Consider the following 25,000-nt stretch of genomic DNA (forward strand, 5'->3'; position numbering starts at 1 on the left):
ACTGGCATTATCGTTACAACACATGACCTCATTTGGTGGACAAGTGAAATCCATAATTGAGTAATGTCTACGTATTACTAACAATTTATGTTGCATTCATAGGTATTTACACAAATATGAAATAAAAGACATCCTCTGCCCCTCTTATATGAGCAAAACTCACACCGCCAGTGGCTCCAGCATTGTCTGGTTGCCTGGCAACTGTCGGCGTGGCGTGGTTGCTAGGGCCGTGTGGGAGCTGGGGGGGGGGGGGGGGGGGGGGGTGATGCTGCTCTGATTTCCAGCTGAATTGAGGCAGTCAGCAGGGACAAGCCCCCGCCCCTTCTACTTCCAGTCTGCACACACAGGACTCTATTGAACAATAGTGCAGCGCCAATGGGGCCTGAGGCTGGTCACACACGCTCTTGTTCAGGGTCACAACGCCGCGTTCGTCCCTCGGCCCTATGTGACAAATTAACTCACAGCAAGGAGCGCGGTAAGGATGGCGCATCCGTCGCGGGCCCGCCCGCCCCATCTTAAAAGGTGCAAGTGTGGCCGCCTGCCATGTTGGAAGAGAAGCAGGAAGAAGGGAGGCAGTGTCACACGTGGCGCGGCGTGCACAGCCGGACTTGGTGGGAAATATTTGCCAGCTGTGACATGCTCGTGTGAAAACTGAGAAGGCCGCCGCATGAATGGGTGGTTAAAAGTGAAGAATAGGCTATGATTAGCTAAATAGCCCTCGCAGCAGGAGGCGATGTTGATCAGACAACAGAAAAGATGCTTACTGTGGTAACAAGAACAGGTTTTTATTAATATTTTTGTAATACCATATATAATGCAATTGCATATCTTTGGCGAAAATAAATCTTATAAACATTTTATCAACAGAGGTTAGCGTACAAAAACCAAAACGGTGTGTTGGTTCGTTAGCAAACCAAAGTGGGCTGGCAGTTTTCTGTTTTGCTTTTTTTTCTCTTCAATGCAACAGCTGCAACATAATTCGGAGAACCACATGAGCATTCGATAAAAGCCGATAAGCAACCGGGGAGGTGTTGTCTTGTGGGGAGACCTACATCTGAGAGCAACATAACCTTTCTTGGACAAGTGCTACACAAAGTCTGTGTGTATTATGGACTGTAGGCCTGCAACAACACTGGAGCAGCAGCCTGAGGGACTGCATGGGTCATTCTGCTCAGGAGTCACAATACCTGGAAGCATGACTTATGAGAGGCAGTCCAAAATATCTGAACATGTACATATTAATGTAAATTGATTCAATCGGTGGGGAAATCAAGTTTGGCAGCATGATTAAAAAATGCTTCTTTTATATCCAGCTTAACAACAAAGCAAAGAAAATCTGGCAGTCAGAGTTAAATTGCAGAAATAAAACACCCGCTCTACAGACAATTGGCAAAAAATACTTAATATAACACAGTAAAAGGGTGTATTGCTGCGAAATAAACAAAGAACAGGACAAAATACTTCTCATGAGGAGTTAATGTAGGAAAGAAAAAGGAAATTAAATGCGCCTCGTCTCTCCCATCCATAAATTAATGTCATAAATAAGGTCAGGAACAATCGATTTGTTCTTCTTTCACAGCTAAATAAGACCAGTGTATGCCAGAATTACTGTAGCTTAATCCGCCGGGAGCAACTCAGAAGTAAAATACACCAAAAAGATTGGTTTCGTCGCTACACTGTCCAGAGTCCGCGAGCATTTCCTGTTTAAGGGGATTACAAGAAAGAAAGAAAAAACACACCCAAAACAAAACAAGGAAGTCAAAACTATCTCAATTGGGGTTTTTTTTGTGGCAACTGGCATACTAAGTTGCAGTTTTACATGAGTGGCACGATTAAAATGTTTGGCACGGACCATGCAATGCAGCCTGTGGCACGTTTTGTTTGTCGTTTTAAAGCCCCAATGAGAAATGTGGCTTGCAACTTCCCGCACCACATTTCACAGCTTGAGAGGAGAGTTTCGGGCTTCCTTATTTTGTTCTAAGGAGGAAGAGCAAGCGGCCCACCGGAAGCGGGGGCCTTTCACGAGAGCAGCACTCGTCATCATATGGATTCCAGTTATGTTTTGGAGCAGCTCTACTGCGATCTCTCCTGAACCAGACACAATGCAGCGAGAGCCAGTGGTTATCTAACATGCACGACGAGTAGAGCAGCAGGGCTTTTTTTTGTCCGCAGGATGTGGCGTAAACACACTTCAAAAGAACACCGGAACAAATAAAAGCCACGGAGGACATCCTATGATGCAAACAAAACACACTTGGTGGATGAAAGTGATTGACAGGACGATTCTCAAAAACAGAGCAAAGCGGCGAAGCAAAGTCTGCAAGTTAAATTTGGCAGTGGCAGATTAATACTTCTGCTTTCCCACATCTTGCTAATCCTGAAATGGATGTCCATGGCATAACAAGACAATAACACTTTCATTCGCGTCACTGTAGTTGAACGAGCGTCTCTGGTGGTAAAAGGGACCCATAATAAATGATGTGAAAAAGTTAAGGATGTGGATTCATTATTGCATTTCTCTCACAAGAGGAGGTGTAGAGCACAAGTTGTGTTATAACCGCGCCGTCTTTTTTTCTTTTCTTTAGCACAAAAAGAGGGAGAACTTGTAACACCGGGAGGTTAGATTGTGTCTGTTCCAAACATGCGCTTGTTCGCTCCATACAGATTCACTTGGAAGAGGATACAGGTTTGAGGAGGAAGCATGCAAACGCATTGAGTTAGAAAAAAAAAAAAAAAACCTGCGGCTTTTCCCACTTGTCATGAGGAAAAAGAACATCTTGAGTTGCCATCGTCTATTCCGATTTTGGTTCCCCTTCTCCGTGACCCAGACGTCCGCCGCCGTATGCTGTGACCGCCCCCGAGTTACGAAGGTCTCTTTATGGCTTTGTTCTCCTGTGTGAACAATACTATTGCCATTTGTTTTGCTGGACAGAGATATCCCGAACAAACACCAAAAGAAAAGGGGAGGCTCAAAATGGCCGATGTACGATAAGATAAGGAGGCACACCGAGACACACGACTGGAAAGTGGCGGGGGGGTCAGAGGTGAGGGTTCGCAGGGTCCGGAGTCTGACAACTGGGGATCCTTATTTCCTGTGAAGTTTTGTGCTCTTGACGTTTCGTTTGGAGCCCTCCGTGCAGTTGCGTATACCGGCGAGGTGCAGCAATGAGCCTGCGGCCTCCTTAAGCTCCTCATCCAGCTCCGGCTTGACCTCGCGTCGCGCCCTTTTGCTGACAGGCCACTTGATGGCGGGTGGACGACGCTGCGTTAGGTTGGCGCCCCTCTCGTCCCAGAGATCGGAGTCCTCGTCGCTGTGGAAGCCCTCGCTGCCGGCGCGGTGGGACTGCCGGCGGTCGCAGCCGCCTTCGTCCAAGGAGGACAGGGAGGAGGAAGAGGAGGAACGGGAGGAGCAGCGCTGCAGGGCGACGCTGCTGTAGTTGTGGTCCTGCTTCGGATCGCTGCTCACCAGGACTGAGTCAGGTCTGGAGAGGTCCAGCGGGCCGTCAGAATTGCCTGCCGAGAGCAGAGAGAGCAAAGCATAATGAGTACAGAGTCCAATACAAGAGAACGCTTACACAGTACATTAGGGATCTATGAAGAAATATGTTGGTGTGTGTGTGTGTGTGTGTGTGAGAGAGTGTTTCTTGACTATTATACAATTTAGTTATTTTATTTGTATTGTACTGATGGATTGCACTTCATTTTATTGTTACCATGATGACAATGACAATAAAGAGATTCAATTAATATATTTGTTTTATTATTTTGGCTGTTCTGAACTCCTGCTTCAATGTCTGTGGTGAGGCTGCCAAAGTGGAAGTCATGTTGTTGTTCTTTCCAAAATGAACAGCACATCTGCTGGTTGCTTTCAAGTAGTGCACTCCATTTGGACTCAATTGCTTTTGGACACAATTAATTGATCACATTTGTAACCATCAATTAAATGATTTGTATGTCCGTGCTTAGTTCTAGTAATAACTCCATTGATAATACTATTAGTTATATTGATATTGATATACATAGTTTCTGAGTATAAGGTGTTACCTCAACTTAAGAGTGTCCCAATTTAAGAGCGTTTTGATACAAGCGCTGTCCCTCAGTTCATTGTTAAGCCTTAAGTTGCAGGCGGAAATCTGAGTTAGAAGCATCTCCACCATAGGTGTGGCAAATGTCACAGTGAACCTCGTAAAAGCAAACCAAAACATTTGGTTTTACACGCTAGCATTAGCTTATAGCTAGAGATGGACATAACTTTGTTTACCAACCATGGGAAGGAAGAAGGTGAGTGTAAAGGACAGTGCTGAAAAGAAGTGGATGATAGTCATTGAATTAAAGAAAGAAATTATCAGAAACATGACAGAGTGTGGCAAAGCAAATTAAGTGTATCACTGATAGTCTGCACTATACTGAAGCAGAATGAGTCTAATGGCAGCCAATAATGTTTTAGAAACAATTTAACAGCGGACATTTATCCATGAAAATATGGAAATGCTGCTGATGGTCTGTTTGACAGAGAACCAGATGGAAGGAGATAGCGTTGAACTCCACTCTCCAAGTTAAATGTTGTATATTATTATTACATTACTTCAGAATGCTACTGTAGTTGTTAGTAGTACATTCGATTGTCTTGTTTTTATACAATATTTTTTGTCATAAAGTTTGATTTTCTTTTAAAAAGGATGTTACATGTTAAAATTGTGCTGTTTTGGGAGGGGGGCAAGCACCAATTTCAGTTCATTTCATTGGGAGACGCTGATTCAAGTGTTTTGAGTTGAAACCTACGTCACAAAACCAATTAAGCTCGTAAGTTGCGGTCATACTGTATGTACTATTAGCCACGCAAAAGGTTCTGAAATTCCCTCTGAATAGGAACCAAGCACATCAAATTACAACATGAACACAGATGAGGTGTGTCAAGATGTCAGCAAATAAAATGAAAACATTTAAGCAATGGGGTGGTCGGTATGTCAGGAGAGTGATAGTATGGCTGCTGCTGGATTCTCTTACATGGGTCAACGTGGTGCCCTGGGGCAGAGTTTAAGAGCATCATGGCAGTGGCAGCATCAATATCAGATTCTGGAAGAGGAGAGAACATGCATGGTGGTCAGTCCTAAGGTGGGAGAGGTGGATCCAACAAGACCAAGCAGTACAGTTTGGTATGGTATGTTTTTTTGGTTTGTTTTCTTTTGCAAATGTATTGTATGAAGTTGTGCTGGATCTTAAAGGTTGCCTCTTAAGCAAAATATACTTTTTAATGATGAATTGGGTTTTAAGAGCCTTTTAATGACCACCGGAGATAAGCAAAATCAACCATCTCCCTCACTTTTTTGCTTTATTTATTAAAACGATCGCTTTTACAGTTTCCATGAGGTCATAAAGGAAAGACTACCCGTCATCCGCCCGTGGCTAAATGAGCCTGCCCTGGGTATACACGTAACCCAGGTGGTTCGGCCACCTGCCTTTATTCCATTCCGCACGGGGATGCGGACCCTGGTCGTCCGCATGAGAGGCGAGCGTGCTGACCATCGAGCTAAACGCTTGGGCTGGCTGAGAGTGAGGTTTAGTAGTGTACACACAACATGTGCTTCACTGATAGTGTTTTAGTCTTAGTATTTATCTGTCTTAATGACACTTAACTGATAGTGTTTTAGTCTTAGTATGTATCTATTTTAATGGCTAAGCTTTATTTTATTTTTTTAAATATTGTTTTGTATTGGAGAATATTAAGATTTATTTAAATGAAAATTACATAAAAAAGAAAATCTATTACACGTTTTTTTTTAGTATTTATCAGTATTGCGTTGTGGCGTCCTACTCCGTTCAGCAATCTTAAAAACACCTGAGTCTCGTATTCCTCTGAGCATAGAACGATCACTTTGTTTTAAGAGAGCATAGCTTATAGGTTCAATGTGCACAACTGAATAGCTTAGCTGCTCAGACAGCAATATGTTTATATAAGTTTAGATTGGGGTATGTTGTTTCTTAATGGGGAAATACAATGATATCTCTTGTTTTCATGTTAGCATTTAAGCTAGCGAGCTGGCGCGAGTCAGTCTGTGAGTTAATCAAAGAGCAGTTATCAATCACCCTCCATCCATCCATCCATTTTCTACCGCTTGTCCCTTTTGGGGTTGTGGGGGGTGCTGGAGCCTATCTCAGCTGCATTCGGGCGGAAGGCGATGTACACCCTGGACAAGTCGCCACCTCATCACAGGGCCAACAAAGATAGACAGACAACATTCACACTCACATGAGTGTACCATGAATTGATTACGTGGACCCCGACTTAAACAAGTTGAAAAACTTATTCGGGTGTTACCATTTAGTGGTCAATTGTATGGAATATGTACTGAACTGTGCAATCTACTAATAAAAGTTCCAGTCAATCAATCAAAAAAAACATTCACACACTAGGGCAAGTTTTTTTATTAAAATTCAAAATAGTAATTCTATTGTCTGGAGTTTTATCACCGTTATCATTATTACCATTTACTGCCCATCCCTAATATGGTGCATCAAATATTTTCCTTGTATACCATCTTGGTTATAATACAGCCAAACTTTGTAGATAAACTATTCCATTTGCCCGATTTCAACGCGCTACGGACTCAGTCTCTGTGCTTATGTTATTTTATTGAGCACCGCTGCAAAATAATCCTCCGTGGTAAGAAAGAAGGTAAAAAACACTATTGAATTTAAGAAAAACTCATAGCAAAGTACGACAGTGGCGTTCGTGTGGCTGTACCCTCTTTGCTTAACGTCCTTTTCCCCAACAGAGTATTCAATAAAAGTAAAAGTAATGTGTTATTTTTATGTATTTAGAAATGTCAAACTATAATTATTCCCTATTAAATGTGTTTCGTGTCATTATTTTTGTGTGTCTGGAATCAATCGGATGTGTATAATATTGTAATGGAACAAATTACTTTGATTTTCGCACGGTTCTATCTTTGTCAGATCTTTTGGAACTGATTACCAACAAAAAACAAAAAAGTGTTTTGGAGTCACACACTCTGTTGGTGACAGGCATGGACAGCTCATTAGCATTAAAGCTACAGACACAAAAAACAGCTTGTTGTAATTCTTCGGCAGTATACGCTGTGCCATACTATACGGAGCCAATGAAGCTATCGCCATCCTGCCTGCGCGCCCCATAGTAAAAAAGTGAACCAAATTAGGGATTACAGCACTAAGACCAGCAGACCAGAATTGCACCACTTGGTGGAAACAAAGCCATAGTGACTCAAAGAATGCCTATGCAATGGAATGGACACAACGGAGATTCATCAAAACAAACTAGAAGATTAATTCCTGCCATTGATATGGAAAATGCATCCAATCTTTTCAAACCTGACAAAGTGTCTAAAAGCCTCATGGCTCTAAATTATTAATGATTACAGCCAGACTGAGTGCTCCACACTCAGCACCAGCGGAACCTCTGCCTGTTGTCAAGGTTACAAATCTAAGAGGCAGGGAGAGGAGGGGAGACATAGCTGAGAAATCGAATGGTCCACATGAGGCATCGATGACTTGAAAGTAATAAATCAAACTTAGAAAACATGACAAATGCAGGATGTTCTGTGACTGAAATGCACAAAAGCAACACAACTGCTGTACAATCACAAACATATGCTAAAAAACTGAAGCACAATGTCACATCGCATGTATCTATAATACAAGGGGCCAGAGCTCTGCCTCACCTTTAAATGAGCAACCTTGTAAAAAAAGATGACGAGGAGGTGAGGAGGCACTGCAAGAGAGAAAAAAGACATGAGTATCATACTTTTGAGCTTGTAAAGAATGAAAATGTTATTTTCTTTTTTTTACTGAGAGCGATGTTCTGATTTGAGAACAAATTCCCGCATAGTCACATCCTGTCATGATTTTTTTTTACTGAGGTGCATTGAAGAAGGGTCACCTGGGCGGGGAGGCGGGTGGTGTACAAAAGGCATGTGCGGCAGGAAAGTGCTGCTTCTTAAGGGCTTGGATCAGGTTGGGGCGATATGCCGGGTCGACGCACCAGAGAGAACCTTTTCCGTTAGCCTGTGGGAAAGAGAGAGAAGAGTCAGACATCAGACTGTAATGATTCAAATGGGGAGAAATGTTACCACAAAATCTATCCCCGCTCTTACTTGTTTAGCAATTTTTAAGTTAGGGGTTTTATGATGTCATGAACAGAAAAATGTTAATGCTACACTGAAGCTCACATAGCTATGCTAGTGTTTTTAACATCTATGTCCTCTACTGCAGGGGTTCTTAACCTTTTTGACCTCAACACACTACTTTTCCCCACTAGAGAGATGTCTGGAGCCCACTCAAATATAAACACAAAATTAGTCAACTTACTCTTGATTTTAATTATATTCAATAAATATATCTAACAGACTTACAATTGACAACCTTGCCAAATGATATGAAACCATGTGTTCATTACAAAGGTTTTTATCAAGGCTTATGTCAGGCTGATTACCAAAATAAATACTACGAAACTGCAAAAGAAGAGACTCACATAAACTAATAAAAAATACATTTACATAAAATTATGCAGTGTTAAAATATATAAATTCTAACTAATTTGATCATGCATAATAACAAGAATAATTTATGTGTCTTAAAAAAAACTGTCAATAAAATGTAAGTGCAAATGAAATTACAGCTTAAACTCTTTAGTCAAAATTTTTGCCCTTAAGAATTTTCTCTATGACTTTAGCTGAAGACTTCTTTTGTATGTTTAAGATTGTCATCAAGTGGTGGAAAAGTGTATTACAATGGAGTACTGTTGCAGGCCATACGGACCATAGCTGAGAAACAGATTTTTTTTTGCCGCCCTCTAAGAAGCGCTTGCAGCCCAACAATTGGCTCGGGCACTACTGGAAAAAGTGGATACGGTGCACAATAGCTTGTCTTTGACCAACCCACCTGTCACCATGTTAGAGATAGGCATTGACAAACTAAAGACACAAAAAGACCCAGACAGACAACAATGTGTTTTTAGTTGGGCTTACAAAAATCTCTTTTTAAATAGTTTTAAGTCCTTGAAAATTACTTCTTATTTACAAAAACTTAAACAGGAGTCTAACATGAGACATTTCATATTTAGGAAAATTGTTGCATTGGAATAACGTCAGTTGTTGCACTGAGAGATGATGTCTTCCAGACTACAGTGAATGCTGGTTATATGAATGTATAGTTAGTTTTATAAATGTATAATGCAGAAAAAGTGAAGAATACTCATGCTGTGCACCTCAGGTCCTAAACAACATGATTATTGTGGTCATTAGCCATGATTTTGTCTTTAACCCATTGAGGTTTGATTAGCTTTAAGTAGGATATTCCCTACTTCCTCACAACCAGCATTACAATGCAACCTAGTGGCCCAGAGTCATGTTATTTATTTAAATATATAAAACATTATAATGAGATCACATTTATGAATCTGATGTCTTCTATCATCCAAGACAAACTCTTCCTTGAAGAAGGCAAGATGTTACAAGCTGACGGAATCCCTCTAAAGCAATACAAGCCTGTGAAATTCACATTGCAAACACAAAGTGCCTCCTTTAACGGCATTTCCACTTTCAGAAGACAGCAAATGTATCCGAATTCCTCCACATGCTTGGCAAAAGGAGTTAACTGCTCTTGTGTGAGCGATGAATCTGTCTGTTGGTGATGTGTGCGGGAGTGTGTTAACCGTCACATTATCTGATGGCGGTGTATTCTTGCCCAGTCTGAGGGAGGGAGGGTGGAGAATAACCTTGACTCACATTACCAGCCCCGTCCCTGATGCAGGAAGAAGGAAATGTCTCCATGGCAACGGAAACCACCAGCCAGTGTCATGTGAAACTGGCGCTGGTCTCTCAGCAGACGAAGTGCTCACGCTGTGTACCTGCATGCTGAGTGACTTGCGCTAGTCCGTATTGCTACTCGCAGAGTGCTAACGCCCATCATCCCCTCCCGTGGTTGAATAATATCAGGATGTAGCCAGGCGCAGTCCTGGCACTACGGGCTCTACCAGTCACTACTCCAAACTCATACTGAAGCTCAATATGGCCACCATTGTGTTCCTCATTTGATATGCTGAAAACCATTTTATAAACAAAGTCAAACTATGTGACATTTAAGCATTTCTTTTCTATGTGTTTATGCATCTTTTTTACACAATCACAAATAACAGTAACAGTAAATACAATGTTTGCATCATGAATTTTCAATTATAGTCAGGGAAACTTCCTGATTAAATGGCGCCATCAGAAACTGAGCAGCACTTCTATAAATTAAACCGTCATCTGCATCCTTGAAAACAACAAATGCTTAGCTAAAAAGGTATGGTTTTATTGCATGATTGCAGTTTTAAAGTTAGTTTCAATCAGACAATTTTTAAACCAATCACAGCACACAGTATGACCACAGCAGTTTTATAACAATCAACTCCAAACCAGTCAATAATTCAAGCAGGCTAAGATCATTCAGTTCGTATTACCGGTACGGTGTGTTGTGTAAAAACATAGGGTGTTAGGTGCGACTCATTACTGTAACTGTCGTGAAATTGTGAAAGCTTTTACTTTCTAGCGTTCAACTACGGTAGCGGGCTAGTCTCAGGACGAAAAGTGGGGCAAAATGTGTAAGTCCTTCCTGCTCGTTAAAGCTTCCCCTATACCAAGACCCTCATATTGCCTCCTCAGTGCACACCATGGTAACTGGATTCCTACGGATCCAGGCTAAGATATGGGGGATCCTGGAGCAGCTGGAGCCCCAGAGGTGCATTGTGCAGTCCCACTGGCGTGCGGATACGCCCTGGAACTCACCATTCCAGCCCGTACTGGCTTGGTAGCCAGTCGGGTAGGTGGAATTTGACAGCCTTAGATGGCAGCTCACCTGATTCCAAAACTTCGCTGCCTTGCGGCATACCCATTCATGGTAGAAAACCTGAGTATAAATCAAAAGAAGGAGTCCCTAAAGACAGTTCGCAGTTGTACTCATCTACACTCCGGCAAATCCTGCGACAACACTGATGCCAAGTTGTATTGGCTCCTGCCCTTCCCTTGGAGTATGTGTATGAATGTTCTCTACATCCAGGTCATTGTCCTCGCAGGGTATTCAATCGATCTCAACTGGACTGTTTGGTTTGTCTTAGAAGACATTTCGCCGCTCATCCGAGTAGGCTTCATCAGTTTGTGTTCATAGAGTTAGATTGGTCAGATCTAGTTCCCGTAGAGTACATTGGTGACATGGAGAGGGGGAATCCGCTGCATGGGCAACAAACAAAATACCCCACAACTTTTGCCCTGGAGAGGAAACTCAAGCGCCGCTTCCTAGCGTTGACACAACACAAACACAACTGACTATCAAGGCTATAACCCCATGATCCTCCGGGGCCGACGGATGACTACTATTACAGGTACTGAAATTGTACAATAACAGTAGTACAATAATTAAAATCACAATTACATGACATGAATTTCATTTCCATTAGAAACCATAGCTATACTCGCACACTCATGCCCTGTGGTGTACCTCAAGGGTCAGTGTTAGGCCTATTTTCCACTTCGCCATATGATTTAAGACAGGGGTTCTTAACCTTTTTGACCTCCGGGCCCAACTTTTCCACTACAAAAGGGGCCTGGGGCCCACTCAAAGATTAACACTATAATCACATTAGTAATCTTACTCCTCTTGATTTTAATCATACTCAATAATTATATCTAACCTACTTACAGTGTACAATGTTGTCATATGATATGAAACAATGCATTAATCATAAAGACTGTTATTTATTTAACACATAAAACTTAGGCTTAGGTCAGGCTGATTAGAAAAATAAGTACTAACTGAATATTTTGCATAAGAATGCACTCATAAATAACTGACGAAAAATAAATTGACATACAATTATGTTGTGCTAAAATAAATACACTAAATTATTAATGACTATGTTTTCTAAGTAACCAGTCAATACAATTAAAGTGCAAATGGAAATACAGCTTTGCCACTTTAGGCATAACATTTGCGATTAATAAACTTGTCTGACTTTGGCTCAGACTTCTTCTGTTTGAGATTGTCAATATTGCCACGTGTAAAAGTGTATCAAATATACCAATGTACCGCTGCAGCCCACACTGACCACAGCTGAGAAACAGATATTTTTTGGCGGCCCTTCTTGGCGGCCTTTCTTATGGTTAAGAAACAATGATTTAAGACAAAAAACTTTTTGACATACTTGCGCTATGATTAGTTTTTTTTCAGAGCAGTCATCAACCTATGATCTATGAGGCTCATTAAGAAAATGCGCAAACCAAACACAGCACAGAATCTCTGCAAATAATAGTGTACTTAGAATCAAATTTAGACTAAAGCCTATGTTCTCTAGGACTTTTAACTGCATGCTTTATAACAGACATATATGTTTAAATGAGAATAAATGTATTATATTACTTGAACCTGGTGTGCAGTTCCACGACTTTGCACATAGAAATTATATGCAAATGTGCTTTGTTTGCATTTCCTCTGTGAACTGGACTGAATCCAAGTCTTATCACTGTAGAAGACCACACCATTGTGTGGCAGTCCTTGACACTGTCAAGGGAGTTACACTGTTTAGGGATTTGCAACAAATTTGCTCGTGAAAATTTTAATACAGCATAATTTAACAAAGGTATAGTACACTTATGATGTGAAGAAGACAGGAAGCAGTTTAATGACATACCTTTCCTAAACTCCTGTCGACTTTGCGGAAGCATTTATTCAGGGAGAGATTGTGACGCACAGAGTTCTTCCATCCAGTGGGAGCATTGGAGAAGTAAGGGAAGTGCTCAAGAATCCAGCCGTAGATTTCTTTGACTGGTAAAGATTTGCTAGGGGACTGTTCGATGGCCATGTAGATGAGGAGCGAAAACGAGAAAGGCGGCTTCGACTTCAAGGAGTCCCGCTCCCTGCCCCTACTGTGAGTTGAGGCTGTGGACGAAGACGAGGGTCCCTGGTTGGAGCCATTGTCTCCCTCGATGTCAAAGAGGGGGCTGCCACTGGGCTGAGCTTCAGGACCACCCAAAGTGAAGTTCTGAAGTAGGTTCTCGTGGAGCCAGTTGAGGTTTGTGAGTTCTTCATCTTCGGCACCTCCAGTCCGATCAACATTGGTCGCAAGTGGACTGGCAGCGCACTCCGCTTCTGGCAGCGTTCCCACACTGCAAACACCTCGGAGCCATGTCCGCTCCTCTTGCATATCCGGAATTTCCGTTTTCTTGTCTGGTGACATCCCAATGATTGGACCCATTAAATCAAAGAGATCTGAAGAAAAAAAAACAAGACCAATGTTAAACATTTTATCAGTAGTGTGTGACAGGACTGTTTTAAAAATGACATTTGGACACAGTACATTGATGTACAATTTTTTAATATTGTCCAGTGTGCCCACATAGAGGTGGTCTTATTGTTTTTTTGACTTCTCATTAAGCTCTAAACTACTGTGGTCTTGCTTGTGCATCTCAGCTGTACTTCCCAGGCCTCTCCACACCCCGTCTCCTCCAGCCCCTTAACTAGCCACATCTTGACTTTCGCCAAGGACTTTCAAGGAGATCCTCTCTAATAACTGAGCGGACTTAAGGCTCCACTCATTGACGCCCACCTAATTTCAGGCTAGACCTGCTCGTTATGTGTAAATGAGCATGAAACCATACAGGTCTGATGACGGTCTCCATCTTACAACGGAAGGCTCTTACAGGCTGATCCTCATTATGCTGAAATTAAGTCTCAATTTGTCACTTGCAAGATTAAGACATGCACGGGCCTTAGAGTCATCTGTTCTCTAACAACTATAGGACATTTCATAGGCTTATATAATCAGGTTTCAGCCAAGAACACTAAATGAAACAATGGGAGCCAGCCCTGTCGTGCACAGTACGGTTCAATATAATACAGTGAGTATGTATGTTAAAAATATTATAAAAAAGGACTAAAAAATACAACTGTAATGTTTGAGAGCGGTGTTGTTTGGCTTAAAGGGGACCTAGTATGCGAAACTGACTTTTCTTACCTATTGTTTTTTGTGTATTTGGGATCCGCATAAGGCCCCAAAACTTTGAAATTAAACTGTGCAGGTTTGGCAGAGATACTTATAAATCAATCTTGCCTTCCTTCATACTTCCTCTAAACGAGCCGTTTGGAATTTGCCCAATTTGTGACGTTTTTTCATTGGTGACGTCAGGGGATATATCTCAATATATGGTGATTTACCCAAAGAGCTTTGAGCCAGTCCGCCATTGTACCGGTAGTCTGACGCCGTAATCAATAAGCTCCTTCTTTTTCTCTATCATCTTGTTGTGGGGCTGACTGGCTCATGCATGCACATGCATCCTTTGCTGTTGCCATTTCTAATATAAAGTAGCGTATAATTCTAATGTGTATCTGTTAGTGGACTCAATATGGCAGCGCTAAAAACTACAAGATTGCTAAAGAGGAGACAGACGTTGTCAAATTGGAGACACGTAAATAAGACCACCCACAAAATGGCACATCATGAAGAGGTGGTCAGAAAGCAGCTTGAAGGTGGTCTATAAAACGTAATCTTAATGTTACATAGACCAGTGTTTTTCAACCTTTTTTGAGCCAAGGCACATTTTTTGCGTTGAAAAAATGCAGAGGCACACCAGCAGAAATCATTAAAAAACAAAACTCAGTTGACAGTAAAAAGTCGTCGTCGCAATTGTTGGATATGACTTTAAACCATAACCAACAATGCATGACTATAGCTCTTGTCTCAAAGTAGGTGTACTGTCACCACCTGTCACATCACACCCTGACTTATCTTGACTTTTTTGCTGTTTTCCTGTGTGTAGTGTTTTAGTTCTTGTCTTGCGCTCCTATTTTGGTGGCTTTTTCTCTTTTTTTGGTATTATAGCTTCATGTCTTCCTTTGAGCGATATTTCCCGCATCTACTTTGTTTTTATCCTTCTTCGTGGGGACATTGTCGATTGTCATGTCATGTTCGGATGTACATTGTGGACGCCATCTTTGCTCCACAGTAAGTATTTGCTGTCGTCCAGCATTCTGTTTTTGTTTACTTTGTAGCCAGTTCAGTTTTAGTTTTGTTCTGCATAGCCTTCCCTAAGCTTCAATGCATTTTCTTAGGGACACTTACCTTTTGTTCATTTTGTGTTTAAGTATTAAATACCTTTTTACCTGCACACTGCCACCTACTGCTATGGAAGAGTATCACACGGTTACTCTGCCGAGCTCTAAACAGCACCAACACTCAACAACAACACATCATTTGCAGACTAGAATTACTGGTTTGCAAAAAATGTTTTTTACCCCAAATAGGTGAAATTAGATAATCTCCCACGGCACACCAGACTGTATCTCACGGCACACTAGTGTGATTGAAAAACACTGACACAGACCACAAAAAAAGTGTTTCAAATGTATAAAAAAGGGAAGATGTAGCTGCTGAGCAAAATAAAGACAACCACATTTTTTATATCTGCTAAGCTAACTTCAGATTTTACGATAAACGTAAGCAGTCTGGGATGAGAAAAAAACATCACAAAATATGCCCCAGAAAATCTGTTTTTCTATGATCAGGGAAGGCCCCAGCTGCATTATGTGGACATGTTATGTTAAACCTCCTGTTTTAGAACTTTGTGAATCACATGAGAAAGTAAAAAAGTTTAACTGCCCACAATACATTTTTACTAAACCATGGACACATTTGTTTCCAAAAGTGCTCCATCAGTGCTGTGTAACAGTAAAAAGGTCTGAGAAGGAAGTGACACGGCTCATTGCCTTTCATCAGCGGCAGCAAAAAATGTGTTTAGTTCAGGGCTTTATCAATAGCACATTTGAACAGGTAAGGTTTAGCCTGACAATGGGGTATTTTACCTGCCTCAGACTATTCCTTGTTGTGCCCTACATTATTATTAACATCTTAAGTTGAATGCATTTCCCCCAAACAAATACAACAAGTAAACGCCTTGTATGCAGTTGAGGCCAAGTGTACAAAGAGATTACTCTTTGGCTCAGCTCACAACAAGCTTTAAGTCTTGGGTGTCACCATGACAACCATGCTGTCCCTTCAATTAAGAGCAGAAATCTCACAAATGAGAGTAGGGAAATACGTTATCCATGCTAGCTGGTTCCGCCACCATGGAAATGTATGCTGCAGCACCTAAGTGAGGAAATCAAATGCCTCTGAGCAAAGCATTAAATGTGCACATGTAAAAAGGACATATAATCTGGCAGATAGGCGTATCTTTTTATTTCTGTGATAAGATAGGAATTGGGTCAGACTAAAGAGCGTTTGCCCAGGGATGGGAGCGGGAGTGTACGCACAGCACACGCACATACATGCATACTCATTGACACAAAAATCAGTTTGTCAAAGTCAACCAGTGAAAACAGGATGGGAAAAAGACAGCTATTAGTGCATTTACTAAATTACCACTCAACTTTCAGTGGGGGTGGTGGAACATATAGCAGACAAATCCCAATTTGCTTCAGGTTAAGTCATGGTTTATTTAGCCAAGCACTTGTAGTGGATGTGATGTTTTCACTGCGATGAGATTGCTATTTGACAGTCCCTGGGTTATTTTTATAGTGGGTAGTTAATTCTGGTCAGAATCTAGGAATTGATTAACAAAATGGGTTATTATGAAGAAAAAAACATGAGTTGCAATTACTTATAAACAACTAATTATGATAAATAATACAAAATAATATAAAAAACAACAGTAATAATAATTTTTTATATATAAAAATGCATATCAATTATATTCGGCCGCCTAGTGGTTTGCATGTTGGTCACACAATGGTTTCAAATGTACGTTTGGGCATCTCTAGCGTTTGCATGTTCTCACAATTGGTGTGTATGTTTTCCTGGGTACTACAGCTTCCTACCACATTCCAATAACGTTCATTTTAGGTTAATTGGAGAGTCTTAATTGTCCGTAGGTGTGAGTGAGGATGGTTGTTTGTACTGTATAAATGTGATTGGCTAGCGACCAGTTCTAGGTGTACCCCACCTAATAATTATTTCATTGTTGAATTAGTATATTTTAGCTAGAAATTACACAATAAAGTGATATATGATTCGAGAGTCCGTCCATCCATCTATGTTCTACCACTTGTCCCTCTTGGGGTCACAGGGGCAAAGGGGGCGGAGGGGATATTGCATTAAAACTTTAATTAAATTGATGGATAATTGATACTTAATTCTTTTAAATTCAATGCAGACAATGCTCTAAATGTATAGCTGCATTTCTTAATTTCAGTTGCCAGGTAATAGAGGGGTAATACTAATTTTAAAAATGGACATAATGAACATGGGCAAGGTAGTCCATTATGATCTATTCAAATTTTTTTTTTTTTTTTTTTTAATCGATTTCTGAGTTTAAAATAAAATAAAGACAAAAATAAACATCAATATTTGCCCATGGTATTAATCGTGTGGGGTTTAAAAGTATTTCAGTTACATAAATAGTATGCTACATTAGAAGATGTAATGCCAAACATATGTAATTTAACATGAAAAATCCTACTTTAACATATTTACATGATTTTAAATGTGAAATCTAATCACATCAAGTTGCAAATTATTGTGCTTGTGTAGGATCTTATCTCATATTGTTAGCTTGCATCTATATACAATTTTTAGACCAGTTGATCTGCCGTTTCTTTTCCTTTCTCCTCTGCTCCCCCCTATCCCTTGTGGAGGGGGAGACACACCGGTCCGGTGGCCATGGATGAAGTGCTGGCTGTCCAGAGTCGGGACCCGGGGTGGACCGCTCGCCTGTGCATCGGTTGGGAACATCTCTGCGCTGCTGACCCGTCTCCGCTCGGGATGGTTTTCTGCTGGGCCCACTATGGACTGGACTCTTACTATTATGTTGGATCCACTATGGACTGGACTCTCACAATATTATGTCAGACCCACTCTACATCCATTGCATTCAGTCTCCCCTAGAGGGGTGTGGGTGTTACCCACATACAGAGGTGGGTAGTAACGCGCTACATTTACTCCGTTACATCTACTTGAGTAACTTTTGGGATAAATTGTACTTCTAAGAGTAGTTTTAATGCAACATACTTTTACTTTTACTTGAGTATATTTATAGAGAAAAAACGCTACTTTTACTCCGCTACTTTTACTCCGCTACTTTTATCTACATTCAGCTCGCTACTCGCTACTAATTTTTATCTATCTGTTAATGCACGCTTTGTTTGTTTTGGTCTGTGAGACAGACCTTCATAGTGCCTGCGTTTCAACAAATACAGTCACTGGTGACGTTCACTCCGTTCCACCAATCAGATGCAGTCACTGGTGACGTTGGACCAATCAAACAGAGCCAGGGGTCACATGACCTGACTTAAACAAGTTGAAAAACTTATTGGGGTGTTACCATTTAGTGGTCAATTGTACGGAATGTGTACTGTACTGTGCAATCTACTAATACAAGTTCCAATAAATCAATCAAAAGTGTGAAGGAAAAAAGAAAATGTTTTATTTCAACCGTACACCCCGTCAAAAGCCTAAAGACTGACTGCACAGTTCCTGTCTTCACAATAAAAGTGCCGCTCCATCGCGCCTGCGCTTTCAAAATAAGAGTCTCCGAAAGCCTGCGCAAACAAGCTAGCAAGCTACGGAGTTTGCCGCCAATGTATTTCTTGTAAAGTGTATAAAAACGAATATGGAAGCTGGACATATAAGATGCCAAAAACCAACCACTTTCATGTGGTATTGGACAGAAAGGAGGAACTTTTTTTCTCCTTCATTTGAAAACGTGGACGTTTGTCATCACTACTGTCTGATTCCAATCAATGCAAGTCATCAGAATCAGGTAATACACCAACTTATATTCTTGTCTTCATGAAAGAAAGGAATCTATATGTGTTAAACATGCATGTATATTCATTAAAACACTATTAACATGTAAACAAAAACGGCCAAAATAAAATAAAATATATATATACTGTATATATCAATGTATGTATATATATATATATATGTGTGTGTGTGTGTATATATATATATATATATATATATATGTATATATGTATATATATATATATATATATATATATATATATATATATATATATATATATATATATATGATATGTGTGTGTATGTTACTCATCAGTTACTCAGTATTGAGTAGTTTTTTTACAACATACTTTTTACTTTTACTCAAGTAAATATTTGGGTGACTACTCCTTACTTTTACTTGAGTACCGTATTTTCCGCACTATAAGGCGCACCTAAAAACCACAAATTTTCTCAAAAGCTAACAGTGCGCCTTATAACCCGGTGCGCTTTATTATGATTCATTTTCATAAAGTTTAGGTCTCGCAACTACGGTAAACAGCCGCCATCTTTTTTCCCCGTAGAAGAAGCGCGCGGTGCATGCTGGGATATGTGACGTTTCATTTCCATTTGTGTGTTTATGTAAAGACCCCAAATGGCTCCTATTAAGTGTGTTGTCTGTCTAATTATAAATAATGCAGACGAGGCGTGTTAACTGAGTTCTCAACGTTTTCTCACAGCGTGCTCATAACCACATTCGAACTCCCAGCATACAACATCGCTTCTCAGGGCTACTGCGCATGCTCGTAACTATCGTTGCATGCTGGGTAGTGTAGTTGTTATATTTGCTAGCTCATAACAGCACATTGAGAGACGCGCTTAATTCAATACTCGCCGTCATTCCGGGTGGATTGACAAAAGACCTCCAGCCGCTAGATATTGGTGTCAACAGGGCATTCGAAGCTAGACTGCTAACTGCGTGGGAACTTCTCAGGGCTACCGCGCATGCTTGTAACTATCGTTGCATGCTGGGTAGTGTAGTTGTTATATTTGCTAGCTCATAACAGCACATTGAGAGACACGCTGACACGCTTAATTCAATACTCGCCGTCATTCCGGGTGGATTGACAAAAGACCTCCAGCCGCTAGATATTGGTGTCAACAGGGCATTCGAAGCTAGACTGCTAACTGCGTGGGAACTTCTCAGGGCTACCGCGCATGCTCGTAACTATCGTTGCATGCTGGGTAGTGTAGTTGTTATATTTGCTAGCTCATAACAGCACATTGAGAGACACGCTGACACGCTTAATTCAATACTCGCCGTCATTCCGGGTGGATTGACAAAAGACCTCCAGCCGCTAGATATTGGTGTCAACAGGGCATTCGAAGCTAGACTGCTAACTGCGTGGGAACAATGGAAGACAGAAGGCGAACACACCTTCACTAAGACGAGGAGGCAGCGCCAGACGACGCCAACATCTGCCAGTGGATCGTAAATTTGCCCAACTTTTCACTTCGGACACCGAAGACGAAGGATTTACGAATGAAGAATAACTTCAGAAAGTAAGCGCTATGTTTATTTTGTGTGTTGTGACATTAACGTTCGAGCAACATTATGTTGCTATTGCGCTGCACTATTTTGAATTTTACTATGTTTGTGATTGCACATTTGCGTACATTTTGGGAGTGAACAGAGTTGTTAGAACGCTGGTTTTTAATATATTATTAAAGTTTGACTGACCTATCTGACTGTTTTTTTGACATTCCCTTTAGCGCAGCGTAGGCGCGGCTTATAGTCCGGGGCGGCTTATTGGTGGACAAAATTATGAAATATGTAATTCATAGAAGGTGCGGCTAATAATCCGGTGCGCCTTATAGTGCGGAAAATACGGTAATAAATCTCTAAAGTAACAGTACTCTTACTTGAGTACAATTTCTGGCTACTCTACCCACCTCTGCCCACATATGCGGTCCTCTCCAAGGTTTCTCATAGTCATTCACATCGACGTCCCACTGGGGTGAGTTTTTCCTTGCCCTTATGTGGGCTCTGTACCGAGGATGTCGTTGTGGCTTGTGCAGCCCTTTGAGACACTTGTGATTTAGGGCTATATAAATAAACATTGATTGATTGATTGATTTCAAGTAAAATAACATTTGCTCTCCGAAAACAACATTTCTATCTAAAACGAGTCCATCACTTCGGAAAAACTAAATGTTTGAAGTGCATGTCATTACTTATAAATTGTAGAGTAATAAGGATTGGGCCGCAGGTTACAAGTGGAAAACCCAGAGTAGACTCTAAATGTGAAGGAACAGGAGCTACAAAGTTGATAATGCGTATTGAAAATCAACACCAAAACAGCCTAATTAAGATTGTTCTTTCCTTTCTAATCCTGTTCTGATTATGTTTGGAAAAACATTCCACTGACAGACATGGCAACAGTCACATAAGCACAGGTGTGGCACAGCAAAATTAGTGACTGGTGACGTTTGATTAATAGGTGTGTTTGTTTATCTGAAATCTACATTTCATTAAAAAAAAAACTGTAAAAGACTGGCTTTCTACAAGTGTTCAGGTTTTGTTGCCAGGAGATGAGGAAAAGTCATGGCCTGGGTAAAATGTCAGACCACTGATTAACCTTGAAGCACAAGAGGGCTTCGCCTCTTTCCATCTTCACAGTCCTGAACTCTCAGCTGGCCGCTCGGGTGCCTGAGCAATGATCATCCCATTTGACTGGCTCCTCCAAGAAGAGGACTGTTCATTTAAATATGAACAAAAGCGACAACAATCATGGATCAGGGGAGAAAAAGGTCTGCATCCAGTCAATCTGGGAAGTGCTTTACTCTTTTACCACCGTTGTAGCTGGTCTATTACCCTTGCATTTGTCATGATGACTGCACTTAGCATTGTTGTTTTGAAAAAAGCTTCACAGGGATGTAAAAAATCCAACTGTTAATGGGACACTGTTGTGCAAAAAAGTAGAGTCAATAAGGTGGACCAGCCTGTTGACTTCAGCTCATCGTAGAAAATACACCAAAGCTGGAATGGTGCTGACCTGATGGCTCATCTGCAAGTTAAAATAGCCCCGCGTGCCGCCAGCCGCATCATATTCATGTGCAAACAGGCAAGGACTAACAGCAGGTGCCAAGGCAATTCCCCCCACCCCTTTCAAACTGCTCTTTTATCCTGTTAAGCACTTAGCCTATTCAAAAAACACACACAAAGACACTCAGAGATAGCTTTAAGTGGGAGATCAAGCCGTTAATGCGTCATATAGGTACGGGGAAATGGAAAAGGTGGACGATAGACGCACCTACATGGATTTTAGGCAGCCGATCTGACTTTCAGGAATCAGTTGCCACGGCAGCGAGTGTGGCCAGGGAAGCGGTTGCGCTCACGAAGAGAGAGCTGATGTGGGGAGATCAATACAGGCGGAAAATGCTGAGACTAGCAGTCTAATGCTGTTCTCCGCAAAACCTGTCTGACAAAGAGGGGTGGGAAAGGCCGCAGCAAACATGGATGACATGCTGCTATGACTAAGTGCCATAAAGGCAGGCTTTATTGATCATATTGATAGTTATGCATTAGGTATGATGTAGGATTTTAAAGAAATGTCATCTATGAATTAAGTTTGTGCACATTTGAACCGCACCCTCTTGAGTCTTCCCAGGCACTAACTAAACCAGTCGACACAAACCAGTTACACCTCTTGGTAAACAAAGGTGTGTCGCAAAACCCCAATGGCTGTTATTTGAAACCTTCTGTAGTGTTTTTACTACCTATCAAACAAAAACTTGAATTACAAAAAGAAATGTGTGAGCAGATGTGAGGGCGCTTATTTGAAAATGACATAACCTTACGCAAAACTACTAAATGGATTAAAGCATTCTAATCAGTGACTGTGAATTAAAAATCTTACACAAGACATAGGGATACAACCTGCTCTCTGCGCCCACAGAGAAGCAGTTGTTTTGTTTTTTTTGCTCCAGTCATGTTTCCAAGCTCTCAGTATTCACCTCACAGTTACAAACAGACGACTGGGAGGGAAGGAAACACCTCCTGCCTGTTGAGGAAGTCCATTTTCAGAGAGTTGGGCCTGTTCTGTACCAAAAAAAGTGAACTTTCACAAGAGAAGGCCATTTTTTTGTTTTACAATGTTAACCTGTTAATGACACAAAGGCAAGTAACAAAGTAAAAGTAACACGGGAAAGATTGAGTTGTTGGGCACAGACACTGACTTTATTAGTTTCAAACTTCACTTGGACTCTCATCAGAGGTTAGCTTACCAAAGTACAGCGCTGCCTCCCAGCAAACACTCTGAAACCTTATCTAGAGGGTCATGTGCCTGTCCCGTCGACAAATCCTCCCCACGATGGCCTCATATACTTCCAAATACCACCCAAACAGCAATCATTGCCATACCGTTTACTTGTCTCTTGTCAATCTTTAAAATATTGTGCACTCTCAGTTCTGCTCAGGTTTTAAAGGGGTCATATTGTAATAGTTTTTTTCTTTATCTAAAACACTTCCTTGTGGTCTAGATAACATGTAATGGTGGTTCCTTGGTCAAAAGTGTGCATATATTATGTTTTACAGACGATCTTCAAGCCGCTTTCTGACCGTCTCTTCAGGGTGTGCTATTTTGTGGGCGGTCTTATTTATGTACCTACAACTGTCTCTCTTCCCGTCAGTCATGTTGTAGTTTTTAGCACTTCCATATCAAGTCTACTGACAGTCACAAATTAGAACTATATGCTATTTTGTATTTTAAATCACAACAGCGGAGAATGCATGTGCATGTACGGGCCAGTCGGCCCCGCAACATGATGATAGAAAAAAAGAAGGGGCTTATTGACTACAACGTTGAACTACAATGACGGACTTGTGCAAAGTTCTTTGGGCAAAACTTGACCATATATGGATATATTTGCTGACATCATCAATGGGAAAAGCGTCACAAATGGGGGAAATTCCAAACAGCTCATTTAGGAGGAAGTATGAAGAAAAGGCAAGATTGTTTTATAAATATCTCCGTCATGCCTCCATGGTTTGATTTTAAATTTTCGGGACTTACACACATCCCAAACACACAAAAACAGGTACCAATAGATAAGAAAAGTTGGTTTTGCATAACAGATCCCCTCTAACACAGGGGTTTTGCCATGCACAATCACATTTCCTGTGTTTACAGAACATGTTATGTTGAAGGAACCAGCAGAAAGGTCACTCAACCTAAATCAGAGCAAACTTCATTGAGCGTGAGGAAAAATAATACAAAATGTTCCAATATCAATTCGAGGACAACTGGAATCAAAATGTTTGTATGAGAAAAAAAGTACTGATGATTCAAGAGAGAATTACACTAAAAAGGCAATAGACATACTTCATATTGCAGCACTCATGTCAGAACAATGAAGCGTGCTGTAAAAAAGGGTTAATTATTTTTACATGGAACACTTGCAGTATGTTTCTTCTGTAATTGTAGTTTCTGTAAAAGGCTAAAACAGATTTGTTCATTTGATGGTTTCCTTCATGAATACTGATCCATCTTACAGGGAGACGAGGGACAGTTTCCATTTGTTAAGCAATGTTTGCAAGAAAACATCAATATATCCCTGGAGATTCATTGTTAAACACATACTGAAATCCTATACTTGTACAATCTGGTAAAGTCTGGTTAAGTCCAGTGTAAAGCTGTCATTTATGCAACGATTGATTTACATGTGCTACTCTATTGTTTGTTGTTATTTGTGCTAGAAAGTACGCATCGCTTGCACAACAGCTGGCAAGTCCTGTGTCAGTACAGTCATAGTGTAACCAATTAAACACATTTTGTTAATTATGCCAGGGGTGATGGGACAAAGACCTATTGTGTTTCCCTCTTCCCGACCACTCACTCAAAGAAACCGTCACATCAGTGAGGCGTGTCCTAATCTAGAGCGTCTTGTGTCCACCATTTAGAAATGAGACCAAGAGAGAAAGGAGGTGGAGCAATTAAATTAAACGTGCATAGTCCATGCAAGCACTCATGTGAGCCATAGATTGCATTGCCAAATCACTACACTTGTCTACACTGGAGCACATAAGTCTTGCAGGATCTTTTCAAATCATAAACCGAACTCGCAAAATAACTTTGGGCTTGGGAATATGGTGAAATATTGCAATGTTATCATATTGTAGCCGAGAGGAGTTAAAATAACCAAAAAAAA

At 40.9% G+C, this 25,000-nt stretch overlaps 1 protein-coding gene across 3 annotated transcripts in view; it reads right to left on the reverse strand.

Moving 5' to 3' along the window:
* Positions 1-764: 764 nt before the first annotated feature.
* Positions 765-25,000, reverse strand: part of foxn2a (forkhead box N2a) — a 38,540-nt gene continuing 14,304 nt past the window's right edge. For 2 of the 3 annotated variants that reach the window (XM_061959306.1, XM_061959316.1), the window contains exons 2-6: positions 12,704-13,281; positions 7,919-8,043; positions 7,701-7,750; positions 5,008-5,076; positions 765-3,513 (exon numbers count right to left, since the gene is read on the reverse strand). In XM_061959306.1, the coding sequence (XP_061815290.1) occupies positions 3,086-3,513; positions 5,008-5,076; positions 7,701-7,750; positions 7,919-8,043; positions 12,704-13,267 (1,236 nt within the window). In that variant the 5' untranslated portion in view covers positions 13,268-13,281 and the 3' untranslated portion in view covers positions 765-3,085. The remainder of the gene's footprint in view (positions 3,514-5,007; positions 5,077-7,700; positions 7,751-7,918; positions 8,044-12,703; positions 13,282-25,000) is intronic. The other variant, XM_061959324.1, reaches the window with a different exon arrangement.

Source organism: Nerophis lumbriciformis, linkage group LG02 (genome assembly GCF_033978685.3).
Source record: "Nerophis lumbriciformis linkage group LG02, RoL_Nlum_v2.1, whole genome shotgun sequence".
Taxonomy (NCBI): domain Eukaryota; kingdom Metazoa; phylum Chordata; class Actinopteri; order Syngnathiformes; family Syngnathidae; genus Nerophis; species Nerophis lumbriciformis.